At 39.8% G+C, this 27,708-nt stretch overlaps 1 protein-coding gene across 1 annotated transcript; it reads right to left on the bottom strand.

Moving 5' to 3' along the window:
* Positions 1-17,778: 17,778 nt before the first annotated feature.
* Positions 17,779-18,984, bottom strand: LOC118839408 (zinc finger protein OZF-like; the record flags this gene model as incomplete). Its single annotated transcript, XM_036746871.1, has 1 exon — positions 17,779-18,984. A coding segment is annotated over exon 1 (1,206 nt), but the record flags the coding sequence as incomplete, so codon positions are not given.
* Positions 18,985-27,708: the final 8,724 nt, after the last annotated feature.

Raw genomic sequence — 27,708 nt, 5'->3', positions numbered from 1 at the left:
TCTAGGTCTTTGGATGTGGCCTTTTAACTGAGTCCAAGTTTTACAGAACAAATCCTTTTATTAAGGGTATTTGTTCTGTGAAATTTGGATTCAGTCAAAGGGCTGCACTTGAGCACCTAGAGGGCCACATGTGGCCTCAAGGCCACAGGTTCCCCACCCCTGGTTTAGATATAAGCTGTCTTTAGGTTACTATTGGGGATGTTTATCCTCTTCCAAATAACAAGCCTCTGTGGCTGTGCTGAAAACTGATACTTTAATGCAGAGGTGTCCAATGGACAGGTATCCATATCTACATGATTCCCAAGTGCAGTCCCTATCAGATTAAAATGTAATTGGGAAATATTTAACAAAATAAATAAAAATAAAACACAGGTAACATTGAATTTTAAAACTAAGGTAATATGAGGCCTGCAGGGATATGGTGGCCCTGATTTCCTTTGAGTTTGACACACCTGATTTACACTGTTGGTAGAACTGTGAACTGGTCCCACCATTCTGAAGAACAATTTGGAACTAGGCTCCAAAAAGCTATTAAACTGCGCATAATACTTTGACCCAGTAGCAATACCACTTTTTTTTACTTAATAGTATTTTTCTGAATTACGTGTACAGATCATTTTCAACATTCATTTTGAAAGATTTTGAGATTCAAATTTTTCTCCCCTTAATATGAGGATTTGTTCTGTAAAACTTGGACTCAGTCAAAAGGCTGCACTCGAGGATTTTTCTTCCTCCCTCTGTTCCCTCTACCTTCCCTAAGACAGCAAGCAATCTGATATAGGTTATACATATACAATCATGTTAAACATATTTTCACATTAGTCACATTGTGAAAGAAGAGTGATACCACTGTTAAATGTATAACCCAAAGAGGTCAAAGAAAGAAGAAAAAGACTATTGTGTGCAAAAATATTGATAGCAGCTCTTTTTGTGGTGACAAAGAATTGGAAACTGAGGGAATGTTCATCAATTGGGGCATTGGCTGAACAAATTGTGGCATATGAATGCCATGGTATACTATTGTACTATGAGAAATGAGGAAGGGCATAGTTTCAGAAAAATCCAGGAAGACTTTTTAAAACTGATTTAACTGATTTTTTAAACTGATATTAACTGATGCAAAGTGAAATGGGTAGCATCAGAAGGATACTTTATACAACAACAATAACATTAGAAAGATAATTTTTAATGCTTGGAAAACATCTTTTCTCATCTAAAAGGGAGCAATCCTTTGTGGCTTTACTCCTATAATAAACAAGAAACTCATTTGAGACTAATCTATAGCATTGTGCTTAATACACTGGGAAGCTAGGAATGTATATGTATATGTATGTCTATGTCTATGTCTATGTGTACGTCCATGTCTATGTGCATGGGCATGTGCATGTGTATGTGTATGTATACATACCCATACATCAGATTGTGAAAGAAAGCTAAGAAGCTGCTACAAGTAGTTGGAAACAATGGAAAACTTAATGGAGAATTAATTAAAATACTGACATATAGTATATAATATTCTATTATATGTGCATACATTACAATGCACATATGTATATATGTGCATACATATACATATATGTGTACATATGTGCATGCATATGTGCATGATAGTGATTCTTGGATTTCATAAGAGGATGCCCTAACACACAGAGATGTTGTACTGCCAAAGCTCCTTTGCCTTGTGATATAAACTGACTATGAAGTTTTCTGTTTGGGCCTTAAAAGCAGCCTCCATGCCTGGGCCTGGGTTTTCCTTTGTTTGGGGCAATAAACACTTGTCCAATCCCAGTAAGTTCTGCATCAGTTTTTGGGTTTCAGATTTTATTTCCTTTGTTTACTAGGCACTGTTAACACTTTGAGCATCTGCATTGTAATCCTTTTTCTTGCAGTAAAACAGGACCAACAAAACCAATAGCAATTTCTTTCACTGGATTCATTATTAATCCTGCAGTGCCCTTAATGAAGAAAGCTTTCTGGCTTCCCCATCAACTCTCTTGACATTAACAAATATGTAGGGGAAATATGTTTTCCTATATGATCCTTTGATGTTTTTTAAACTCTATTTTGTCATTAGTGGCCCATCTTGTAACTCTGACTTGTGATATAGTTTTAAATTGATGTGGAAACTTGCTGTATTGCCTAAACCCCCATGCCTTGACCTCTCCTGATTATATACTTTTATAGGCTGCCACCCACCTTGGCACAAAGCCATCATTGTAAGACTGTTCTGAAGTTAGAAGTGGGGGTGACTCTTCACCTTTAGCATCTGGAGATAAGTCCTATCACCACTCAGATGTCGAGGAGGGAATCCCAGGCAAATGTCAGAAGGAACACCTTAAAAAACAAACAAACCATAAAATTCCCACCCAAATCCCCAGCCACTGGAGCAGTCACTGATAGTCTTTGGACAGCTTGAATATTTCCTACTCTTGACTGATACCCAGAAATCTACTTGGTCCCTCAGGGATCACTAACCCCTCACACATGGGACTTTCTCGGGCTCTTTGCCTCTCCCTTCCCCTGTCACCATTTAGATTTTGCTGTTGTTGTGCCACCTGCCTGTGGAACCTCTGAAGCCTACCCACTGATGGACCACGTTGGTAAGTGCATTGGTTAATGAATTGCCAATTAAGCCTCCTTATGGAGTTGTGCCCTCTGGACAGAATCTAACTGAAAAGAGGGTTCAAATTCAAGCCAGTGCCACAAGTACCCCCCACTGACCATAGCAGTGACTCAGTTTCCTAGGCAGCCTCACTGCCACCTTCTTCCTGAAGAGAGCAAGAGTTAGGTCCCCAACCTTGTGTTTCAGCACTAAGGATTCCTGAATCTGACATATTCCATTTAGCTCATGAACCATCATTGTCCAGAATGAGGGTCACTCAGCCAGGCAGCCATCCTGATGTCCCAGTGAGTGTGGTGCAAGGATTCAGGACTTTATGCAAAGAATTGGCCAGGAAACTTGGTTCCAATGGAAGGGCTTCCTTTCTCTAATCCTTTATTTGCTTAGGTCCATGAATGCTGACCAAGGCTCCAACTAGGGCCCCTGGAAGCCATACTTTTGAAGGCAGGATCTCCTGCTCTCACTGAAAAGGGCATGGACCAGAGCCTGAACTGTGTACCTCAGCAACAGAAATTCCCCCTTAGGCCCATGAGCCACTGGCCAGGGCTAGGATAAGACTTTGAGTCCTATGGGTAGGGAACTTTCCTCTCTCTTGTAATCAAGACAAGGCCAGTGACCTCCAGACAAGGCAATCTATATCTATATCAATCTATCTATATACACATATGTATATGTATGTATATATGCATATACACACCTATAGATGTATGTATATATGTGTATATAAGTATATATGTGTTCACACACACACATATCCTGAGCTACTTTCTTGAGCTCCAATTCCTCATCACCAGTTGCTTACTGGACATTTCAAACTGGATATATCATAGGCATCCCAAACTCAAAGACTCCACAACAGAACTCAACATCTTTCCTTCCTAAACCCACATCTGCTTTGAACTTCCCTATTTCTGTCTAAGGCACTCACATTATTCCAGTCTATCAAGTTTATAACCTTGACTTTACCATTAATTCTTCATACTCCCTCATACAAAATATTTAATCAAGAGCTAAATCTTGCCACTTCTACATTCATGACATCTCTCCCATCTGACCTCTTCTTAGTAATCACACAACTAATATCTTAGTTCAGGCTCTCATCATCTCTCACCTAGGCAGTTCCAATGGTCTCCTAATTATTCTTCTTACCTCAAGTATCTTCTTACTACAATCTGTTCACACAACAGCCAACATGATTCTCAATAAGAGCAGAAATAATCATATTACTCCCTTAACTCAATCTCCAGTGACTCTCTATTTCCTCAGATCAAAGAGTCTTCTCTATTTTGCTTTTAAAACTCTTCACACCATATCCTTATCCTATACTTCTAGTTTCTTTATACATTTTTCCCCTTCCTTCCTTCCTCACTCCACTCCCTCCCTCCTTTCTCTCTCTCTCTCTCTCTTTCTCTCTTCCTCCCTCTCTTTGTCTCTTTCTCTGTCTGTCTCTCTCTCTCTAAGTGACCAAACCAAAACATTTATTGGGGGAAAAAACAGTTGCCAGGGAGGACTTGGGCTATTGGGGGTTTGTCCTTTTTCTCAATGCCTGATAAAGGGAGGTTAATTCAAAATCCCCTAAATCTTCAATGAACAGAGGGATCTTGATTACTAGTCCTTTCCTGCTTCCTGCTCAGTTGGAAAGAAACAGACAGGAGGTGAGATAGGGATCTGTCCCTGTTGGGACCCAAATAGAGTCTTCTCTGTTTGTCTTTTAAAGCCCTTCAAACCATATCCCTATCCTATATTTCTAGTTTCTTTATAGATTTTTCCTCCCTCCCTCCCCTCCCTCCTCTCTCTGTCTGTCTCTCTCTCTGTCCCCCCCTCCCCCCTCCCTCTCCCTCTTTCTTCCTCCCTCTCTTTGTCTCTGTCTCTGTCTCTCTCTCTAAGTGACCAAACCAAAACATTTATTGAGGGAAAAAAGTTGCCAAATGTAGTAGCAATTTGGATTTGAAGATCTTTCTCACCCATTGATAGGCATGTGACCTGTTTATGTCACAGGAAGCCTAAATGACATGTGGTGGAAGGAGCTTCCTGACAGGAAAAGGAAGTTATGTCACAAGAAATGCTGAGAGAGAGAGAGATGTTATGGCTGCTAATGGCCACCCTCATGATTGTTAGAACTGAACAGGCTGACTTAGCTGTAGTGTGAGTTTGTCTTTGGGGAGACCCCAGAAGGGGGTCAGAGAGGTTTTGGGATGGTGAGGCTCCAGGCTGTTATATGGTGTTTTAAGTTCCTTGCTCTTATGGTAAAGTGGGCTAACTGGCTGTAGGAGCTGAACATTTGGTTATGGGATATGGTTTTCTGGTATCTGAATAAATGTTATACTTCTTTTACCTTCTTTATGGAGAGTCTCTCATACTTTGGTATACAGAACTACATAGGCATATTCATGATTACCTTTGATGTTGTATTTATTGCCTTACTGTTTCACCAGGAAGGACTTGGACTTCTGGGGGTTGTGCTTTTTTCTCAATGCCTGATAAAGGGAGATTAACTCAAAATCCCCTAAATCCTCAATGAATAGAGGGATCTTGACTACTAGTCCTTTCCTGCTTCCTGCTCATTTGAAAAGAAAGAGACAGAAGGTGAGATAGGGATCTGTCCCTGTTGGGTACTAGCTCAAAGCAGTCAGGGTTTACCTACATTGTTTGCTTCTTAACTGTACCCTTCTTCATTTTACGTATGTCCTTGTGTCTGATAAATGCAAAATCAAGTAGCCACTTGTACCTTGCTTGTGTGATTAATGTTAGCTCAGATTAAAATTTGGGAAGAGGTTATGATCCTTTCTAGAGAAAGAAGATATTATCCCTTCTTCTACCACAATTTGAGACAAATGGGGAGGAATAAACATAGGTCTTATTTGGATTTCTCATAAGGAAGAGAGATACCATAATTTTACCTCCCAGACTAATGCAAGGTATCCCCAAAAAGGAGAGCGTATAAAGATAAACCATAATTTGTAGACCCTAGTCCTAAATTAGATAAATAATTGAACCTGGTTAAGCCTTATGTTGAGGAGTGACTTTGGGGAATCTTGGCAGTTACTTACATAGGAGCTAATGGTAATGCTTCCTGTTAAGGACTTCAAAAAAAATGAATCCTATTTACATGTGGATCTTCTTGCCATTACAACTGCTGTTATTAAATCAGACTAGTGTTTTTCATCCCCAAAGGGATGATGCAAAGCCACATTGAAAGCAAGATAATTTTAAAAGCACTCAGGGATCACTTTTCAAGATCTCCCACTCACAGATTCAATTTTCCAAGATCTCCCATTTAGGCGGGTATCAGTTTTCAAGATTTCCTAAGGAGATTCTAAAAGGATGGAAAAGCTCACAAATGATTCTTTAGATAAAGACCTAACTCAAAGACAGTAGTGACTACCCACCCATATTCACCTGCTCTCAGTATATACAATGTTATTAATGAAAATGGTGGGAGGGAACAGGACTCATTTTTGCTGATTAGTTTCCTCAAAATTTCAGGTAACTCAAAAAGAATGGAAAGATACACAATGAGTACAAGCAGGCTACAACATATATCTAACAATGACTTATGGACCAGTAGTGGCAAAAACGAACAAAAAAAGAAAGGAATCATCCAAGAACACAAAAAAAAGGAAAATCCGTCTTATAGTAAGAAAGAGGAATAGCAGATGTATAGCAGGGTTTTAAATATAAAAATATGATATATATTTATGTGACATCTTTATAGTCACTCAACCGACTAAAAATGAAAAGAATGAGAGATTCTGTTATGTCTATTGTTTCTTGATTTTTAAAAATGCCATTACAAAATTTGGTTGTAAAGGGTCTCTTTAAACAAGGTGTTCCCCATCACTATACAAAACTCACACAAGATTCCATGATAGATAAAACTATAAGAGCAACTGTTTGATGATCAGCTGAGTTGTAATATTAAATGAAGTATAAATTAGAGAGATGTACTTACCTAGGGTATTGGTGTCACACAATCCAAATTGAAGGATTCCCTGTGGATGGAAGAGTTCTCTAAGGGCTCCTGTTGGCACATGACATTGTGTTAACTGCACGAAGCCCTAACTAACATGTGCTAACATGACAAAGTCTTCCTACTGAAAGTCATAATTATTTGAAAGAGATGGGTTTAAGTAACCACATTGAGAAGCCAAAACAGATGAAGTAAAAACATTGCTTATGTTATAATATGTAGCTGGATAAACAACTCAATCAGTTAATCAATGTACATTATCTATATTGGGACAGAAATTGAACAAGAAAAATGAACCAAGTCTAGAACTGAAGAGATTAGTCTGGGTCACATTTGGGAAATCATGCAATGCTCTTAGTGATCCTAAGCTACTTAATGCTACAAAAGTCTATCTCTTTAATACTGGCATTCTACCACCAATTCCATATGGCTACAGATCAGGGAACACTATGATTTCTGAAGAATCAAAATTTCAGGTAACTCAAAAAGAATGGAAAGATACATGACAAGTACAAGCAGGCTACAACATATGTCTAACAATGACTTATGAACCAATAGTGGCAAAAACAAACAAAAAAAGAAAGGAATCATCCAAGAACACAAAAAGAGGAAAATCTGTCTTATGGTAAGAAAGAGGAATAGCAGATGTATAGCAGAGTTTTAAATATAAAAATATGATATATATTTATGTGTCGTATATAGGGCATCTAGGTAGTACGGTGGATAGAGTGACAGGCTTGGAGTCAGGAAGACTCATATTTGTGAATTAAAATCTAACTTCAGACACTTCCTAGCTATGTGACCCTAGCAAGTCACTTAACCCTGTTTGCCTCAGTTTTCTCACCTATAAAATGAGCTGGAGAAGGAAATGGCAAACCATTCCAGTATCTCTGCCAAGAAAACCCCAAAAGGCGTCAGGAAGAGTCGGACACGACTGAAACCAATGAACAGCAAGAAAAGCAAGTTTTATAGATGTAACCTAAGGCTTAATGCCTATTTTTCTTATTGCTAGAGATTACTAAATGATCCAGGCCTGAGCACTTTGAGTCACGGGTAACAGACACATCCATAAAATATTTAAAGCATCTTCGTCGTCTCCTTCTTCATACAGATAGTATAGTAAAACAAAGTCCTCTATGAGAATATGCATGAAAATAGCTCTGCTTCTATACCAATGACTGAATGTACAGTGTATAGATCCATTACCTGAAATAAACAAAAGTATTTGGTTCAACTAAAACAAAAAAAAAATCTCGGCTGTCTAGTCAAAGCAGCAGGTACTTACGAAGCACCTATCATGTGCCGGCAGCGTGTCAAGAGCTGCAGGTACAAGGAATGGCAAAAAAAAAAAAAGAACCTGCTCTCAAGAAGCTCACAGTCCCCTGGCATATGAGGTTGAAAGATATGGACAAGAATAGTGAAAGATGGGAAGGTGAGGGCGGGGTTCCAGGTTGCATTGGAAGAGGAAACCTACACAACAAATGAGATTGAATTTCCAGCAAACTCAATCAAAATAAGGGCATTTCTTCAAGCTACTTAAGTCAAAGTACAGAATCAGTATGTAATCTTCTACGAAAGGCGCAGAAGTTCTTCTCTCCATACTGTGAAATTGATGCTAGACTTGTCTAAGGCTATGAGTCCAATTCTTCCTTTCATCTTTCAACTTGCCCCTGGAGAGATCTCAACATATTTTTGTTGTAGAGGGCTGTTGCCTAAATGGGCCTTTAAGCAAAACAAATGCGATTTAAATGTGTTATCATTTTTTAATGATTAACCTCATATTATTTCATGTTGGCCTTCACATCTTTTCATCATTGCCTCCACAGTAGCCCTGTTAATGACTTACTCTGTTTCCACACCCGAATGCCTTGACTGATAAGGAGACTGAGGAACAGAAAGCTTGATTTGCCCAATAGGACACAGCTAATTACTGACAAATCTGAGTTTAGAAACAAGTTCTTCCAGGTTCTGATTTAGTGTTTTCCTACTATCCTGCTCCAATGGTAGTGGCTGGGGTTTAGTTTAGTTATAACTGGGGTCAATCTACAAATTGGAACAAGCATAGCATTCTAGTAAAACTGCGTGGGGGAAAAGAAGCCCCAGTTTTAGCCTTGGGTCGCCTTCCTATCCTTCCCAGCTCTCTTCTTTGGCTGGAAGAAGACCTTGTGAGCCTTAAAAGGTCTTAGAGGTTAACTTCCATTGGTGTCCTACAGGATCCTCAGATCAGCTGATAGCCACTTCTGCATTTGGAGACAAGGACAGCCTGTGCAAAGATTTATGGCTCCACAAGGAGTTAGTCAAACAGTTAGCATCAGTTATGCACTCACTGTGTGCCAGACACTGGGTTAAGTGCTGGGGACACAAAGAAAGTCAACAGGCTGTCCCTGTCTCACAATCTAATAGGGAAGACAATACAGAGACAGCTATGTACAAACAAGCTTCACATAGAATAAAGTGGAGACAATAAACACAGGAAAGGCAGTAGAATTCAGGGGGATGAGCAAAAGCTTCCTACAGAAAGTGGGAATTTAGCTGGGATTTGAAGGAATTTAGAGAGTAGCTAAAAAAAGATGAGGAGGAAGGAAAGCATTTTAGATCTGGGGAACAGTCAGTGAAAATGCCCAGAGCTGAGAGATGGAGTGTCCATTAAAGAAACTATACCATGTCTAAGGGGAACCTCTCATGCACCCCATTTATGAGACAACAAGGACTTCCAGTATCCAAGAGTCACAAGTTACCTCTTTCCAGCACATGCTTTCTATGCTTGAGCCCACATTCCACTGGACTTTTTATGTACTTGTAGGAGAGGTTGCTATCAACTTGTGGGAGGATGTTTTGGACCAACTGTCCTTATGGAGCCACTTTGATAAATGTTGTTTGTCGTTCATTCTCAGAGCACCAATGACATCACAGGGTGATGTTTTGACTTACCCATGAATTAGATTTAAGTGAGGCAGAGTTGCACAAAGTAGTCAGCCCCATTCTCTCTTCCATCAAAGTCCAGTGTCAAGACAAAAGTCAGGAAGACTGGTGTCTCAGTGATGGAATCCTAATAAAGATGCCCCCAGTCCAGTATTCTAACTTCCTTATAGGCCCCACTGAACAGCAGATCCACCATTCTTACTTAGCCACTCACTCCTCTCCCCCTGCACCACTCAATATCCTAGCTTCTTCTTATATGCCTCACTGCTCAGTAGAACAGATGTGTCCGTGAGCTCATATTTCTCAGAGAAACAGCAGGCATGTCCATGTGATGGGATCCCAGCCACTGCCTCTAGCTTGCCACTGTCCCCAGACCCATTCCTCGTATTTCCCTCAGAAACAGGTGTGCCCATGCACTCAACCATAACCATATTCATCTAGTCTCAGATAGGACTGCAATATGCAGCCAATCAGAAAGCAGCACCATCAGGATGCCCAAGCAGGTTGTGGACCCCAAAACAATGGAAGGGACTTTCCCTAGGTAAGTACCTGCGCAGTAATAGCGAAAGCTGTCCTTTAGGTGAACTTATGATGTAGGGAGCCTTATTATCATTATCATATATACATACATCTTCAAATGAGTTTTTCTGTATGCATTGTGGATAATGGCATGTGCAGTTCCACTGAGGCTGGGACCCCTCCTCTATTACCTAATCCCTTAACAAACCCCTCCTGCCTTTTCAGTATTCATAATTTCTGTTATGTGATTGCATCTTTACTCTATAAAAATCCATCTTGCTTTCTCTGAAGTTGCTGGTTCCTCTTGGAACTTAGCCCACTTCATGAGAAGTGTCAATCTAAATAAATGACCAAACTTGGATTAGAGGTGGTCTGACTCTGAATTCTTTGAGACAGTTCTACCACAACACATCATGAAACTGCAACATCAGGATGCAATGGAGGACCTGGGTGTCTTTGATTTCTGACCAAGCCCTAAGTGCTTGCTTCAGCCCCCTACATGGCCATTGGAACAAATTGTTCTCATGCACGCATTCCTCCAGGGGAAGTCTTCACATGTTTGGGGTAGACATCCCCTTAACTCACTGACAAGTTTGAGGTCCTTTAGCTACTCTCAACCTGGTTTTAGCCCATCTGCTGAGATAGTTTACTGGGGTGTGGCCACTGCACATGCTACAGCTTCTTGGAGCCACAGGTGAGAGTTGGGTGACGGGTGGAAACCAAAGGTGAATGAGCAGCCCTCACGCTGGAGGATCTGGCCTTCCCTGAACACCCCATACACCTTGGTAAATACCCCTTTCTAAAAGCTACTTGAGTCTGGCTGACTAAAATTATTCTCAATCTATAGTATTGGGAAGCACACTGCTAAGAGATTCAAGCAAATGGCTTTAGAATAATCTTCAATTTCTCAGGGGTACCAGGAGACCCTTGAGAGGGTGATGAAGCCTTTCTTTGGGTACCAAGACTTACCTATGAGAGTGATAATTGGAATGAAGATCCTCAGAGCTTATATGAGCTACAGAGAGAAGAGTGCCTACCTCTCAAGGTAGTTATGATGATTAACCAGATTACAGGTGTCAATTGCCTAGCAAACTTTAAGTGCCATAGAATTTCAGGTGGTATTGTTATTTTGTTAGGAGAGAGTGGGGATGGCAGGGATTGCAACTTTGTACAACTCTCATAACACACAGAACTGTCATCCTCAAATTTTTTCATTTAGGTAGCTAAGTGACACTGCCTTGGAGTCAGAGAAGTCTGGAGTTTGAATCTTTGAAACTAGCTATATGACCCCAGGTAAGTCACTTAACTACTTAATGCCTTCATTTATTCATCTGTAAAGCAATGGACTCAAAGGTTCATTCTAGCTCTAAATCTATGATCCTATGAAAACCAGGCATTATTCTTTCCCGGACAAGTCACCATCCTTTCTCTGATATTTACTACAAATTGACAAAAAGCATCACAAAAATCATAACCATGGTAAGAGAAAACAGGAGCACGATGCTGTTGTACAAAACTGCAGCACCTTTCCATGACTGGGCTGCCATTTTCAAATGAGTGGAAGGGGTAGCACCTGGGGAAATGATTCAGAGTTTTTGAACTTTTCCCCCCAGGGCTCTATTTTATGTGTACACACACACACAGTGTTTGGAGAGTTTGCAGATGAAGAACAGGTGACTCATAAGTATGAATTTTAAATATAGCATTTTCCTAGCATGTCTCCCACAGATATGATAAAGCAGTGTGAGGGTGATAAGCCAATGGTTAGACAGGTTGGATAGGGTAACAGGATGCAGAACAGGGGTAGACCACAGGGACCCATGACCTTCTGCCCACAGGACCAGCTCAGTCATGGGCAAAGCTGTCCTCCTACATTGTGAGATTGTGTTGCCATGGCAACCTCCAGTCACTAGCTCCATCTAGAGCCAATTAGGCTGAGAACTGAGAGCCTCACTGAAGTTCATCTAAGGAAGAGATGAGTGGCCATCAAAGACAGCTCGGTGACACCTTCTGCTGGTGGGGCTGACAGTTTTTCAAATGATGGCTCAGAAGGTTTGTATAAAACCCTGAGCATAGTCATGGGATCCTATGCATTGACAAAACAAAAATGGGGCAAAGAGGCCATTCTTAGAAACATGCATGACCCAGGTCTTTGGCAAAACTTTCTTTCTTTAGCTTCAAGTGAATTCCATTGACTTATGTATTAATGGCTCGGAAAGAGCTTCATTGGCTTTCAAATTTGGGAGGGGTGCCTCAGGAGTACATGGGGTACAAAAGCTTGCATCATGTTGCATTCTTGTCAGTGTATTTTTCATTCCTGCAGAATTGAGGACTTTGTCTTCTGGTTTATGAACAGAGCTCCATGAAAGCTCAGTTATACTTTAGTCATTTGGTTGTAGACCCCTGAAGGGACCTTAGATGTTATCTACTCAAATTCCTTACACAGTGGATAAATCTCTCCTATAACATTCTCAAGGATTGGGAATATTTGAATACTTCCAATGATGGGGAACTCATTATCTTACCAGACAGTAAATTCTATTTTGGTGCCACTCTAATTATTGGAAAGTTACGGGGTAGCTAGGTGGTGCAGTGAGTAGAGCACTGCTCTGGAGTCAGGAGAACCTGAGTTCAAGTCTGGTCTCAGATACTTGACACACTTACTAGCTGTGTGACCTTGGGCAAGTCACTTAATCCCAATTGCCCTGCCTTCTCCCCTCCAAAAAAAAAAAAAGAAAAAAAAAGCTATTCCTCATAAAAAATATTCCTCCCTGTAACCTCCTTCTGCTATTCCTAATTCTTCCCTTTCAAACCAAGCCTTACAGACATAGGGTCTTTTTTCCCCTTATATCTTAATGCAGGCGGAACATCGAATGATTCCTTCACTTCAGCTCCTTAACAGCCAAACCAGGAGGCAGGGACTACTTAAGTTTCTCTTTGGCGTCTTTTCTCCTGGCTGTGAGCAGGAAGTCTTTTATTTCCTCAACTTTGGGGGGCATGGCAGTGGCAGGGATGGGACAAAGAGTAGCATGTGACCTGAGAGGTTGCACAGCTGCCAAGGGGCCAAGGAAGACAGAAAAGCCAGATGTAGGGTCTTAAAGCCATAATTTTGCCAGTGTTCCCTAACCATTTGAATTTATTTTCAAGGTATCTGTATATTAAAACAACACAGCCTATACAAACGTACACATACTATAGGCACACATTTTCAGGATAAGCTGAATTTCCTCTGACTTGATGTCACCTTGTGACTTGTGTGGTCTGTCCTTTGTTCTTGAAGAGGATCATGACATCAGGGAGATGATGCCATGACTTTCAAGTGAATTTGATTACAGTGAGGGAGAGCTGTGCAAGGTCACCAGTCTCATTGTTACCACCAGAGTCATCTGGGTCCAGTGGCCAACTGGAGATGGCCCAGGATGCAGTGGGAGACATTGGCTTTTTTAAGCTAGGGTCTTTCTTCCACAAAATTAAAATAACATTTATATAGCACTGGAAGGGCTTTAAGGTATCTTCCTTAAGCAACACTGTGAGGGAGGTAGCATAGGTACTGGCATCTCAATTTAATAGAAGAGGAAACGGAGGCTTAGAGAAATTAAGTGATTCACTCACAGTAACTGTAGCAGCAATTTAGACTTGAAGATCTTTCCCACCCATTAATAGGTCATGTGACCTGCTTATGTCACAGGAAGCCTAAGTCACATGTGGTGGGAGGGGAGCTTCCTGACAGGAAAAGGAAGTTATGTCACAGGAAATCCTGAGGGGGAGAGCGAGCGAGCAGTTATGGCTGCTAATGGCCGCCCTTGTGATTGTTAGACTTGAACAGGCTACCTTAGCTGTACTGTGACTTTGTTTTGGGGAAGACCCCAGCAGGGGGTCAGAGAGGTTTGGGGATGTTGAGGCTCCATGTTGTGATGTTGTGTGTGGAATGTTTTACTTCTGTGATAGACTGGATAAATGGCTCTCGGTGTCTGAACAAAGGGTTTACTTCTTCTACTGTCTATGTGGAGAGTCTTGTATACTTTGCGATATAGAACCACATAGGCATTTTGACAGTTATCATCTACATTGTGTTTATTGCCTTACTGGTACAGTAACAGAGCTCAGAACTGACTCAGGAGTCTCTGGGACCAATGCTCATTCCACTATACCATGAAGAAGAATGGCAGTAGGATGTACCCTGTTCTTGTGGATCCACCAAGCACTTAACACCTTACTTATTCAGTGATTTGGCACATGCAGACTACTAATAGGATGGGTGTTTCCTCCTCTTTTCCCCTTTCTATAGACCTGAAGAAGTGGGAGTCTAGGACAAAATAGAACTCATTCTATTCAAAAGAGTTGTAAAGACAATACAGAGCCCTGACTTGATAAATGATTGTTAAACTATGTTGAAACAAGAGGTATGAGATTTGTTAGATGGGAATTGGATCAATAAGCTGTTTAAAGAAACAACTTTCAAGTCTTCTCAAACACTGCTCAAATACAACGAATGATAATTGATGGTGATAATTGCCATTGTCTACTGCTAATGTAACATCCACATTGGATGCTGTGATTTGGATGAGAAAGGTGTTGACACTTTTCCTTGTCCCCCTGGCATGTCCATGAACTAATCCTGTGATATTAAGTGTTTATCTGTTTATGCCTTCTCTCCAATTAGAATGCACATTCCAGGCAGGGGCAGTCAGTGTCTTATCTAAACTTTGCATCTTTGGAGGGACCTCACACAATCTTCTCTCTAATTGTGGATCATAGTCAGGAAAGAGCCCTTGGTGTTCTGGGAAGTTTTAGGTCTACAACATTAAGATATATCTATAATCTATATAGCTAGCTATAGGTATATACACATGAATGTGTATACATACTGTGTGTACATATTTCTATATATATACACACTCTTTCCTCTCTATGTGTATATATGGGGAGGGAGGGAGGAAGAGAGAGAGAGAGGAAGAGGGAGAAGGAAAGGAGGGGGAGAAGCAGAGAGGGGGGCAGGGGGGGAAGAGAGAGAGGGAGAGAAATATAGAAGCAGAAGCCCATCTTGAACTCTTGGACACAAACCTGATTGTTTCTAGAATATCTTATCTAATATGCTAAGAGTTTGACTTAAGAGTAATTGCACTTTAAAAAAAGAGAAAAGGAAAAAGAAAAGAAAAAAGCATAATTGTACTTTCAATTTGTGAGGTCTTAATCTCTGTGTTTTTTTTTTCCTTGTGGGTAAACCAAAGAGAAAGGGATTTCAGATAGTGTTTTATTTTTCTTCTTTTTAAAAATTTTTCTTCTTTTCCCTTATTAAGTTTTATTGTTTAAAGAAAGAGAACATTCACGAGATTACATGAATTACAGATATAAAAACTCCCTTACTTCCAGACCAGGCACGTGATAATAGAATTAATCTTACCTCTTCCTATCAATATATTGGGGCAGTTAGGTGATGGTCAAATTAGGGTGTGACTATCCACAGTCAATGAATTAATTTTGAGTCTAAAAATCTTTCTTTAGTCTGAATAATTTCTAATTTATCCAAATCTCTGCAGCATTTCACAGTTTGTTCCTTAAGACAGAAACATAACTAGTGCAATGCAAATGGTGCCTTGTCTCAGAGTGCCAACATCTGGGGGAAGGCACACTTACTCTATGGGATGACCATCATGTCTGAGTGACAACTTGTAGTCCTCTATCTGTTTATATGATCATAGTATAACCATGTCTAAGTTTCATTGCTCATTTTTCTGGGTCCCATATTCCTTTCCAACCCCTAGAGGAGTAAAGGGTGAGTGTTTGGGGGAACAAAGTATTCCCCTGCCTGCAAATGCTCCTAAAGTTGGAATATCCTCCTTTTACTCACTGCTCCCTCACTGAATTTGTACCAGAAGTAGAAATTCTAAGTCATGTAGGTATGGGTCTGCCTTAAGATGCAGATAATTGTTCAGGTAACCTTAGTTTAATTTATACCAAAGGCCAAAGTTCTACTGTTGCCCATGACAAGTGACATTGTGACCTAAATTATTCAAGTTGTCCTTAAAATTAACTAGTTTTAACCAGTAACCTACTTTTCAGTAAAGCATCCAGTTTTGAGCCCTGCATTTTAAATGTGAGCTCATCCTTACACAGCGAGAGAATACATTTCTGTGAAACTTGTGTTCCACACCTCTATTTATACATCCTCATGGTTTTTTCTTCCCTTTAGACCCAAACAATCTGCAGCTAAATGACAGGTTGCTCAAATGACCTCATTTTAATCTCCTTCAGTCTGTAAAATTTGTCCTTAAATAGTGAAAAACAACAACAAAAACAAATACAGGGATGAAAGGGAGAAGTAAATAAAGTTTGATTTTTAGAAATGAAAATGAAGGGTTACTATGAAGTATTTGAGCAGGAAATTAATTAATTGTGAGAAGAAAAGGTGACATAATCCTCAAGGATTTCAAATGAATAATATTCTTTACCTTCAACCATATCTAAGTAAGACACAGAGGTACTTTAGATATGCTGTAGTCATTTTCATTTGAGTTTGCCAAATTTTTTTTATAATTTTATTTTACCAGAATACAAATACAAAATAGAGAAAAGAAACAAAAACATATCATAAACTTAAATATAAAGTATTTCTATTTATATATTTATATTTATAAAGAATTATAACCAAAAATGCATTCTATTGAGCTGTTTCTCTCTTCTGTTTTAACTGAAAAAAAAGCTGTTAAGGCAAGTTACCTTTGATCTGGATGCTGTTAGACCTTAAATATATCTATTATAGAATGAGACAAAATATTTGAGAAATAATGAAGTATATTTTGTTTTAATGCAGAAACTAATGATAATAGTAAGTGACTAACTGTTGAGAGAAAAGGACAGCAAAATCCTCTGAAGAAATCTTTGTGAGGTTCCTTTGCACTTCTGACTTAATCTGTGAACAGATCTCCCTAGCCCTGCTGACAGTGTTCAGTGACTCTGTAAGGCTGCAATTTAAGGCACTAGGACCTCTCCTAACCAAGGTAAGGAAACTTATGGGTTAAACTTTAAATAATGAGTGATAATAATAACCTGCCATCATTTAGAAAATAATCAAATTATATTATTTTAATAATTAGCACATAGTAAAGTTACATTTTTGAACCAGCTATTCACTGGGTGTAAACTAGTGCTCACCGTATTGATGTAAGATTCCAGAATGTACTATTTGTGCTGATTGTCCTCCTTATCCAACATTCCACCAGCTTTCCTCTCCATCATTTCCTGTACTAGTTGTTCCCTTCTACTTATTCAGTGAATTAAAGATTTTTAATTGCTATTAGCAAGCTGTCCTTTGAAGCCCACCAAATGTACTCCCCCTTCCTCCGGCCTACCTGCAGACCAGACCAAGTCTGGAATTTTAAAACCTATCAAAAACTTATTTGGATATAATTGAGAACACATGTGCATGTGCTGAATTTCGCCACCAATTGTTGAATATTGAATATAAGGAAAAGTTACTGAATACTGCGTGAATTTGAACCCTGCTAAGGATTATTGCCACATGAACACAGTAACTATATCCTGCTCTCACATATGAGGGATGAAGTTCCTAGGGTTTCTCCCCAGTGTGAATTATCTGATGTAAAGCAAGGATGCAGGTGAGTTTGAAAGCCTTTCCACATTGATTTTATCCATAAGGCTTCTCTTGACCATGGAGTTTCTGATGTTTAGCAAGGGTGGAGTTCTGTGTGAAAGCCTTTCCACAATGATTACATTCATAAGGCTTCTCTCCACGGTGGATTTTCTGATGTGTAGTAAGATTGCTCCTGTGTGTGAAAGCCTTTCCACATTGATTACATACATAAGGTTTCTCTCCAGTGTGGATTCTCTGATGTACAACAAGAATGGAGTTCTGTGTGAAAGCCTTTCCACACTGATTGCATTTATAAGGTTTCTCTCCAGTGTGGATTCTCTGATGTTTAGCAAGACTGCAGCTTTGTGTGAAAGTCTTTCCACAATGATTGCATTCATAAGGTTTCTCTCCAGTGTGGATTCTCTGATGTGTGATAAGATTGCTCCTGTGTGTGAAAGCCTTTCCACACTGATTGCATTCACAAGGTTTCTCTCCAGTGTGGATTCTCTGATGTGTGGTAAGATTGTTCTTGTGTGTGAAAGCCTTTCCACACTGATTACATTCATAATGCTTCTCTCCACGGTGGATTTTCTGATGTGTAGTAAGATTGCTCCTGTGTGTGAAAGCCTTTCCACACTGACAACATTCAATAAATTTCTCTCTATGGTGGATTCTCTGAGCTTCCCACTTGTTATATTCATCAGGCTCCTTTCTAAGGGGAATTTGCTGATGAGTAATGAACTTAGAGGTCTGACTCAAGGCCTTCCCACCTTTATTACTTACAGAAAGTATTTCTCCAGTACCACTTTTCTGATGTTTATTGATGTTTGAAATCCAGCTCACAGCCATCTCCCACTGATTACCTGGACACATTTGCATTCCAAGAGGCTTCTCCATGGACTGAAAAAACTTTTCATGTTCAGTAAAGCATTTCTTATATTCAATGTCTGGAGGACAGTCATTCCCTGAGGTAATTTTCTTACAGTGATTTAGCATTGAAGTCTGTCTGAATTTCTTTCCAATTTCATCCAGTTCACAGTCACTCTTTGGATTTTTGTCTACTTTGAGAATAAAGTCATGAATTCCTCTCAAACGGAAGTCACAGGGAACATCTCTCATGAATCTTTGCCTGTCACCTTCTTCCACAAAAAGGCCCAGATTTCTAGGCATCTCATGTTCTTCAAAATTGGTCTCTACATCCAGGGACAGCAGATTCTGGATATTCTCTAGCATGACCTCCTTGTACAGCTCTTTCTGAGAATGGTCCAAGAGGCACCATTCCTTCTCAGTGAAGTCCACAACCATGTCCTTGAATGTCATCAACTCTTGGGATGAGGGTCTCTGGGTGCCAGGGGCCATTCCGTCTTTGTGCTCTACAAACTGTCCTGGTACCTGCATGTGCAGAGCTGGGTCCCAGAAAGCAGAGAGATTTCAGCACTGAGGAAAGAAGGCAGAGAGATCACAGAGCCTCCATGCAATACATTTTATTTATGTATGCAATATATTTTAAAATTTTTTTGAAAAACCCATTATTACCACTGTTATTCAACTTTGTACTAGAAATGCTATAGCAATGAGAGAACAAAAAGAAATTTTAAAAAAATTAAACTAGGCAATGAGGAAACAAAACTATCACTCATTGCTGATGACATGATGATATACTTAGCCCTCGAGAATCAGCTAAAAAACTAGTGGAAATAATTAACAACTTTAGCAAAGTTGCAGGATATAAAATAACCTACATAAATTATCAATATTTCTATATGTTACCAACAAAATCCAACAGCAAGAAATAGAAAGAAAAATTCCATTTAAATAACTGTAGACACTCTATAAAATACTTGGGTCTACCTGCCAAGAAAAACCCAGAACTATATGAACACCATTACAAAACACTTTTCACAGGAATAAAATTAGATCTAGACAACTGGAAAAATACTAATTGCTCATGAGAAGGCCAAGCCAATATAATTAAAATGATAATTCTACCTAAATTAATTTACTTTTTCAGTGCCATTCCAATCAAACTACCAAAAAATTACTTTATAGAGCTAGGAAAAAATAACAAAATTCATCTGGATGAACAAAAGGTCAAGAATATCAAGAGAATCAATAAAAATAATGAAGGAATGTTGCCTAGCTGTACCAGATCTCAAACTGTATTATAAAGCAATAAGTATCAGAACAATCTGGTACTGGCTAAGAAATAAAGTAGTGGATCAATGGAACAGATTAGGTACACAATACATTGTAGTAAATAACCATAGTAATCTATTATATGATAAGCCCTAAGAAACAAGCTTTTGGGACAAAAAACTCATTATTTGACAAAAAACTGCTGGGAAAACTGGAAAAGAGTATGGCAGAAACTAGGTATAGACCAACATCTCACACCATATGCCAAGGTAAGGTCAAAATAGGTACATGATTTAGACACAAAAGGGATACCATAAGCAAATTAGGAGAGTGTGGGACAGTTTACCTGTCAGATCTAAGGATAAAGGAAGAATTTAGGTACAAAGAAAATATAGTGAGCATTATGAAATATAAAATAGATAATTTTGATTATATAAAATTGAAAAGTTTTTTTTTTTGGAAAGGGGAAAGCAGGGCAATTGGGGTTAAGTGACTTGCCCAAGGTCACACAGCTAGTAAGTGTGTCAAGTGTCTGAGGCTATATTTGAACTCAGGTCCTCCTGACTCCAGGGCTGGTGCTCTACTCACTGAGCCATCTGGCTACCCCTATTAAAAAATTTTTGTGCAAACAAAACCAATGGAACCAAAATTAGAACAGAAGCAGAAAACCGGAAAATGTTTTACAGCAAATATCTCTGATAAAGGCCTCATTTCTCAAATATGTAGAAAACTGAGTCAAATTTATAGCAATACAAGTCATTCCCCAATTGATAAATGGTCAAATAATTATGAATAAGAAGTTTTCAGACAAAGAAATCAAAGCTATCTATAGTCATATGAAAAAATGCTCTAAATCAATATTGATTAGAGAAATACAAATTAAAACAACTCTGAGGTACCACCTCATACATATCAGATTGGCTATTATGACAAAAAAGGAAAATGATAAATGTTGGAGGGGATGCGGAAAAACTGGGACACTAATGTGCTGTTGGTGGAGTTGTAGACCAATCCAACCATTCTGGAGAGCAATTAGGAACTATATCCAAAGGGCTATAAATCTTTGCATACATTTTGATCCAGCAACACCACTATTAGGTCTACATCCCAAAGAGACTTTTTTTTTAAGGGAAAAGAAGCTATTTGTAAAAAAATATTTATAGCAGCTCTTTTTGTGGTGGCTAAGAATTGTTCTTCGAGGGGATGCTCATCAATTGAGGAATGGCCGAACAAGTTACGGCATATGATTATAATGGAATATTATTGTGCTATAAGAAATGACAAACAGTATGATTTCGGAAAAACCTGAAAGACTTACATGAACTGATTCTGAGTGAAATAAGCAGAACCAGGAGAACATTAACAGCAATATTGTACAATGAAGAATTGTGAATAACTTAGTTATTCTCAGCAGTACAACGATCCAAGACAATTGCAAAGCACTCATGATGAAAAATGCTATCTGCCTCCAGAGAAAGAACTGATGTCATACGAATACGGACTGAAGCATATTATTTTCCCTCCCTTCCTCTCTTCCTTCCTTCATCTTTCTTTCATTTTCTTGTGCAAAATGACTAATATGGAAATGTTTTACATGATTACATATTATAACCTGTATCAGATTGCTTACCATCTCAGGAAGGGGGGAGGGGAGGAAGGGAGGGATAGAATTTGGAACTCAAAACTAAAAAAAAATACCAAATATTAAAAATTGTTTTTACATGTAATTGGGGAAAAAATAAAATCTTATCTTTTAGGAACATCTTTGAAAAAGTTGGACTATTCAGCCCAACTAAATCAACTATAGTATATATTTCAAATAATAATAATTAGCATTTGCACAGAATTTTAAGGTTTTCAAAGTTCTTTATGTGCATTATCTCATTTTATTTTCATGACAACCCTGGGAGGAAGGTGCTATTATTATGTACATTTTACAGTTGAGGAAACTGAGGCTGAGAGGTTCAGTTACTTGCCCAGTTTCAAATAACTTGTAGTTGTTGAACATAAAATTTAAACTCAGGTTTTCTGACTCCAAGTCAACACTATCTTCGTTGCATTGCCTAGTTATTTTTTGTCTATGTTAGCTGATAAATAAGTAAATGATCTGATTGTCTTCTAGTCAATCTAATTTGACTATGATATAATTCTGTTCTGTGGCTCATGTGCAACAATGACGTTACTGATCAATTAATTGCACGCATTTATCAGCCCCTAATAAGTGCCAGAAGAAACTGTGTTAAATGCTAAGGATACAAAGAAAGGCTAAAAAAAAGTCCTTGCCTTCAGAGAGCTTGCATTCTGTTGGGGGAGACAGCATCTACATCATTGGGTTTGTACAAGGTACGTGGAAGGTAACCTTGGAGGGGAAGGCTCTAGCCAGTTACTTCTGCACTTTCAATGAAGCAGATGTAGTAATGATTGATTTGGGTTGATCTAGTCCCTCCTTCTGAATCAGTTTCCTTTATGCATAATGTCATTGATGTTTTGGATGGAGAGTGGGAGAGATAGTATTTACACTGATGGAATAGGGTGAAGATAATTGGTCCATATGGTTAGTAGATACATTATCTTGGGTACATTAATGTAGTTTTCTCATGAACTACCCAACAGTGTATGGACTGACTGAGGGGTCTGGAAGTTCTGTTTTAGTTAGAAGGTCTATCTAATTTAGGTTGGATTCACACCCACAGTCTTTGAATGTCATTTCAAATACCCCTTACACTACAAGGCTAGGAATAAACTCGATAAATTATGGAACTATCCAATAAGCTTTTCCATAAAGACAAGGAAGACACCAACAGTTGGTCTGAGGCACATCTTAGCAATCTATAGCCTGAAACAGGAGAGAATAGGAATTGCCCTTATTCATCACCCATGGACTGTCTAAATCTTTCTAATGTAAGTTTCCTCATTTTACACAATTTATTATCTTTTAATCAGATGCTGAGGCCTTATCTCCGAATGGCAATTTACAGATTTTCTGTAACTTAAAAGTAATCACTTGTGAGGCTGCAAAAGTTCTGCCTCCGACACTGTGTGACTGTGGGGAAATCATGTAACCTCAGAGTTCCAGGCAACCATCTGTCACTCTAAGTTACAGATAAGTCACTGACTTGCATTGGTAGAAGAGGGAGTTTCCCTACCAGCAGCTGTCTATACTGACTGAACATGAATCACAGATTTGCTCTCCACCCCCTCCAGAATACTGATTACCAGAATAAGGTCAGTACTACAAACAAACAAAAAGAAAAAAAAAGGCATAGTCTACTCTGAAACAAATTGCCTTTCAGTCAAAAGAGAACTATATCACCCTTTAACTCTCATTCTTCCTTAGTGAAAAATAACAGAGGGAGAAGATGGGGATGAGGAAGGACAGAGAAGGAAAGAAAGATTGTCTATATAAAAAAAGATGCTGTCATTGGTTTTCCATTTGTTGAGTGACCCCTTTTTGAAGCTATGTAGTGTTTTCCCTGAGGCAGCCAGGTGGTGCAGTGGGTAGAGTGCCTGGCCTGTAGTCTAGAATCAGCTCAAATCCAGCCTCAGACACTTACCAGCTGCGTGACTCTGGGCAAGTCACTTTACCCTTTTTGCCTCAGTTTCTACTTCTATAAAATGAGCCGGAGAAGGAAATGGCAAATCACTCCAGTATCCTTGCCAAGACGACTCCAGATGGGGTCGTGAAGAGTTGCACATGACTGAAACAACTGGACGACCGCAATAATTACTAAATCTATCTGCTCAAATCTTCCAGAGGTAATCCCTTTAATGTTTTTTTTTAAACAGTGCCTCCGCCTCTTAATTTTTGTCACTGCTCTTTTTGGATTCTGTCCAATCTGCTTACAAAAAAATTGAAGTTCTACAGTTAAAAATAGGAATCTAGGCCCATTTGCCTATGATTCATATAGAGAAAGGCCCATAAGATGTCGCTGGAGAGATCCAGAGGCTTGTAGGGGCAGCGACGGAAGAACCTAATCCAAGGCTCCAGCTGTGTTTATATAGCAAGAGGTTGAATTAGATGTAGGGCGGCAAAAATCCATTTGTGAGCAGTCAACTGCCTGGAAAAGAGGAATCTTTTGCTTGCCAGTCCTTCTTATAGGGCTCTGTTATAAGAAACACTCGGATAGTCTGATTTAACGCAAATAACATAGACACAGCAAAGCCGGTTTGCCCTATGATGTTAATAGATGATGATTTTTAAAACAAGTAAAGGATATCTCCCCCCCTGCTGTTCCATCCCCTAGGGATCTTTCACTCCTGTGAGTTCCTACAGCACTGGTTTTATCTGTAGCCATTTGGTACTTATTCATAGCTATCTTTGTACAGTTAATGGAACTGTTTACTTGGGTATCTATCTTATCTCCTAAGCAAAATTGTAAGCAGCTTGAGACCAGAGGTGGTCCTGTCTTCCATTTCTCCCCTCCCCTATAGGGAGAACACAGTGTTATGTCTAGAGGAGTTATGTAATAAGTATGTGTTGATGAATGAACCCTGGGGCTGTCAGAATAAGATAACAATATTCGGTGATGTGAACTTGGGCTGGAGTGAGAGAGACTTAGCTTCCTGTCTAGGGCAGCTAGGTGGTGCCACAGTGCACAGAGTGCCTGGCCTGGAGTCAGGAAGACTCATCTTTCTGAGTTGAAATCTGGCCTTAGACACTAGCTGTGTGACCCTGGATGAGTCAGTGTCCTCATCTGTAAAATGAGCTGGAGAAGGCAATGGCAAACCATTCCAGTATCTCTGCCAAGTGAACCCCCAAAATCGTGTCACAGAGTAAGGCATGACTAAAACAACTGAAAACAATGGCTTTTTAAGTCAATATACACCTGCAGGGATCCTTATGTATGTACGTGTGATTGAGTGGCTGCTGTTTCCCCCAGGCTAGCAGGGGTGGGGAACCTGCAGCCTCAAGGCCACATGTGGCCCTCTAGGTCCTCAAGTGCAGCCCTTTGACTGAATCCAAACTTCACAGAATAAATCCCCTTAATAAAAGGATTTGTTCTGTAAAACTTGGACTCAGTCAAAAGGTTGTACCCAAGGACCTAGAAGGCCACATGTGCCCTCCAGGCTGCAGGTTTCTCACCCCTGCTAGATCACTGAGACCCACATTTTAGTATTGAGGAAACTGAAACCCAGTTTATGTAACTTGCCCAACATGACTTAGGTAGCAAATAACATTCAGGATTTGAATCTCGGTTTTTAGCCCTAATTCCTTCCCTTTTGCCACTGCACCATAATGCCTCTTAAAAGTATTTAAGTGATAATGCCTCTCCAAGTATTTAAAGGACTATAATGTATAAGAAGGATTAAACTGTTTAGTTTGGTCCCAGACAGCAGAACCTGGCTTCCTTGTCTTTCTTCAAGTCTTAGCTGAAATCTTAGATTCTGTAGGAAGCTTTTCCCAGTTCCCATCAGTGCTAATTGCCTTCCCTCTGAGATGGGTCAATGGATTGATTGATTGATCCATCCATCCTTCCTTCCTCTCTCTCTTTCTATCATCTGCCTGCCTATCTGTCTATCTATCTATCTATCTTTGTTTCTACATAGCTTTTTGACTATTATCTCCCTCTGACTGTGAAGTCCTATAGAACACAGACTGTTTTTTTTTTTTTTGCCTTTCTTTGTATTTCCAGGACTCAGAACCATGATTGGCCCATAGTAGGTACTTAATAAAGCCTTATTGACTTCGCTCGAACCAAGAGCAATCGATGGGAGCTGCAGAGTCAAATTTAGGCTCAAGAAGAGGAAAACTTTACTAGCTGTGTGACCTTGGGCAAGTCACTTAACCCTAATTGTCCTGCCTTATCCCCTCAAAAAAAAAAAAAAAGAAGAGGAAAACTTCCTATTAGAGCTGTTTAAAAAAGTAGAACAGGGTGCTTCAGAAAGTCACGGGCTTCTCCTTGCCAGGGGTCGTCAAGAAAAGATTTTGGAATGATGATAATGGGGATTCCTTTTGGGTACAAGCTGGACACATGGCTCCTCAGGTCCCTCCTAACTCCAGAATTCTGAACTGAGGCGTTGTGGTAAAATGCAAAAAGTTCTGGATTTAGAGTCAGAAGACTTTGGTTTGAATCCTGACTTTGCCACTTAACAATTCTGTGTTCTTGGGCAAAACACTTAATCTCCTTGGGTTCCTCATGCCTCACTGAGGATGGGAGGGAGTTGGAAGCGATCCAGCCCCACCAAGATCTGCATCTATGATTCTGTGAACCAGGGCACTTGCACCAGGGCCAGCAGGGCCCAGAGAAAGATTTGGCTAAGCCATTATGGTCATGCCTCATACTAAAGGGCAAGGAGGCAATGTCTTCTGTTTCCTTTGTAAGATCATCAGTGTGCATCATAGCTTCCTATAGGTTTCCTGTAGGGAGCCACTGGAGTTTATTGGAGTCAAAGGGTGACATAGTAAACCTTGTGCTATGGTAAAATCACTTTAGTAGCTAGATGGAGAATGGAGTGGAGTGGGGACAGACTTGAGGCAGGAAGGCCAGCCAGCAGGCTATTGCAATAGTTCAGTTTTAAGATGATGAGGGTTTGTCCCCAGGTGGCAGTAATACCAGAGGAGACAAAGAAATGAATGCACAAGATTCTTTTGAAGATAAAATTGACGGGCCTTGACAACATATTGGATGTGGGGACTGAAGGTGAGGAGTTGAAGATGACACCCCAGGCCAGACAGGACAGTTAAAGCCAGAATGAAAGGATTGTCCAATTAATGTTGGACTTAGCCCTAAGAAATGTACACAGGCATTGAAATGATTGGTGGTGCAGTGGCTAGTACACCAAGCATGGGGTCAGGAAGACTCACCTTCCTGAGCTCAAATCTGGCCTGAGATACTAGCTGTGTGACCCTGGGCAAGTCACTGTGTTGGTAAACAAAATGGGCTCTTAGCACTCAGTTCAACCAAGTGCCCTTGAAGAGTTTGGCCTTTGTTTCCTTGATTAGATTTGGGAGTCCTTGGTGACCTTCTTGGCTCAGGGGAGGGCCTAGTTTACACATGAGTTTGAGTGACATGTTTGGGCCATCAGAGCCTTTTAGACCACATGGGTTTAAGTCACCTCTTAGTGATGATTTTAGGTCATGTGGGTGAGTCGCATGTGTGACTCACCCCTGACCCTGAGAAAGATATAAAACCAGGGGTTGTCTTTCTCTTCTTTGGAGCTCTTACCCACAGCAGTGGTGGTATGTGTTTCTCTGGGCCAGCCCTTGTTCTGAGCTCCCGGGCTGAACCTAGGTGTTGGTAACTATGAATTGTATTGGGTCTGTCTGTCGATGTTTGTAATTTGTTTGTATTTGTTCCGAAGTTCAGGGTGCTGGATTTTTCCCCTGAACTAAGTGAATGGTATTTGTAAGCTGAATTAAAGTAAACTTGTCAACCTGTTAACGTTGCTTTCCTTAGTAAAGCAGATCAAAAGAACCTGGGCTTTTGCAGCGTGCTGGTAGCATGCTTGTTGTTGGGCTTGTGTTGGTCTTTCACTCCCACAATGGCTGCTAGCCGGATTGTTGAAACAGTCACTTCACTCTGTTTGCCTTAGTTTCTTCATCTGTCAAATGAGCTGGAGAAGGAAATGGCATGTATCTTTGCCATGAAAGCCCCAGATGTGGTCACAAAGAGTCAGACATGACTAGAAATGACTGAAAAACAGTAACAAAAACTGAAATAGATTCTTCTTACTTTTTCTCAAAAAGAGTAATATCTAAAATCCAATGAGTACTTTAATATTGGCTTATTATAGTGATTCAGTGTAAGTGCTCTTCATTTGTATGCTTCATTATTTGTGAACAGGCTGTTATGAAAGAGAGGAAGACTGATTATTCTTGGTATATAAGGTAAGTGAATATCAGTAAATGTGGACACCAGCTGAGGGCCTGAGAGAGTTATAAGACAGTAGACTCAAACTTAGAAGAAATAGGGACCACCAAACTGTCCATATGGATTCTTGGGAGCC

This window comes from Trichosurus vulpecula, chromosome 1, assembly GCF_011100635.1.
Source record: "Trichosurus vulpecula isolate mTriVul1 chromosome 1, mTriVul1.pri, whole genome shotgun sequence".
Taxonomy (NCBI): Eukaryota; Metazoa; Chordata; class Mammalia; order Diprotodontia; family Phalangeridae; genus Trichosurus; species Trichosurus vulpecula.
This window is presented reverse-complemented; position numbering and strand designations above follow the sequence as displayed.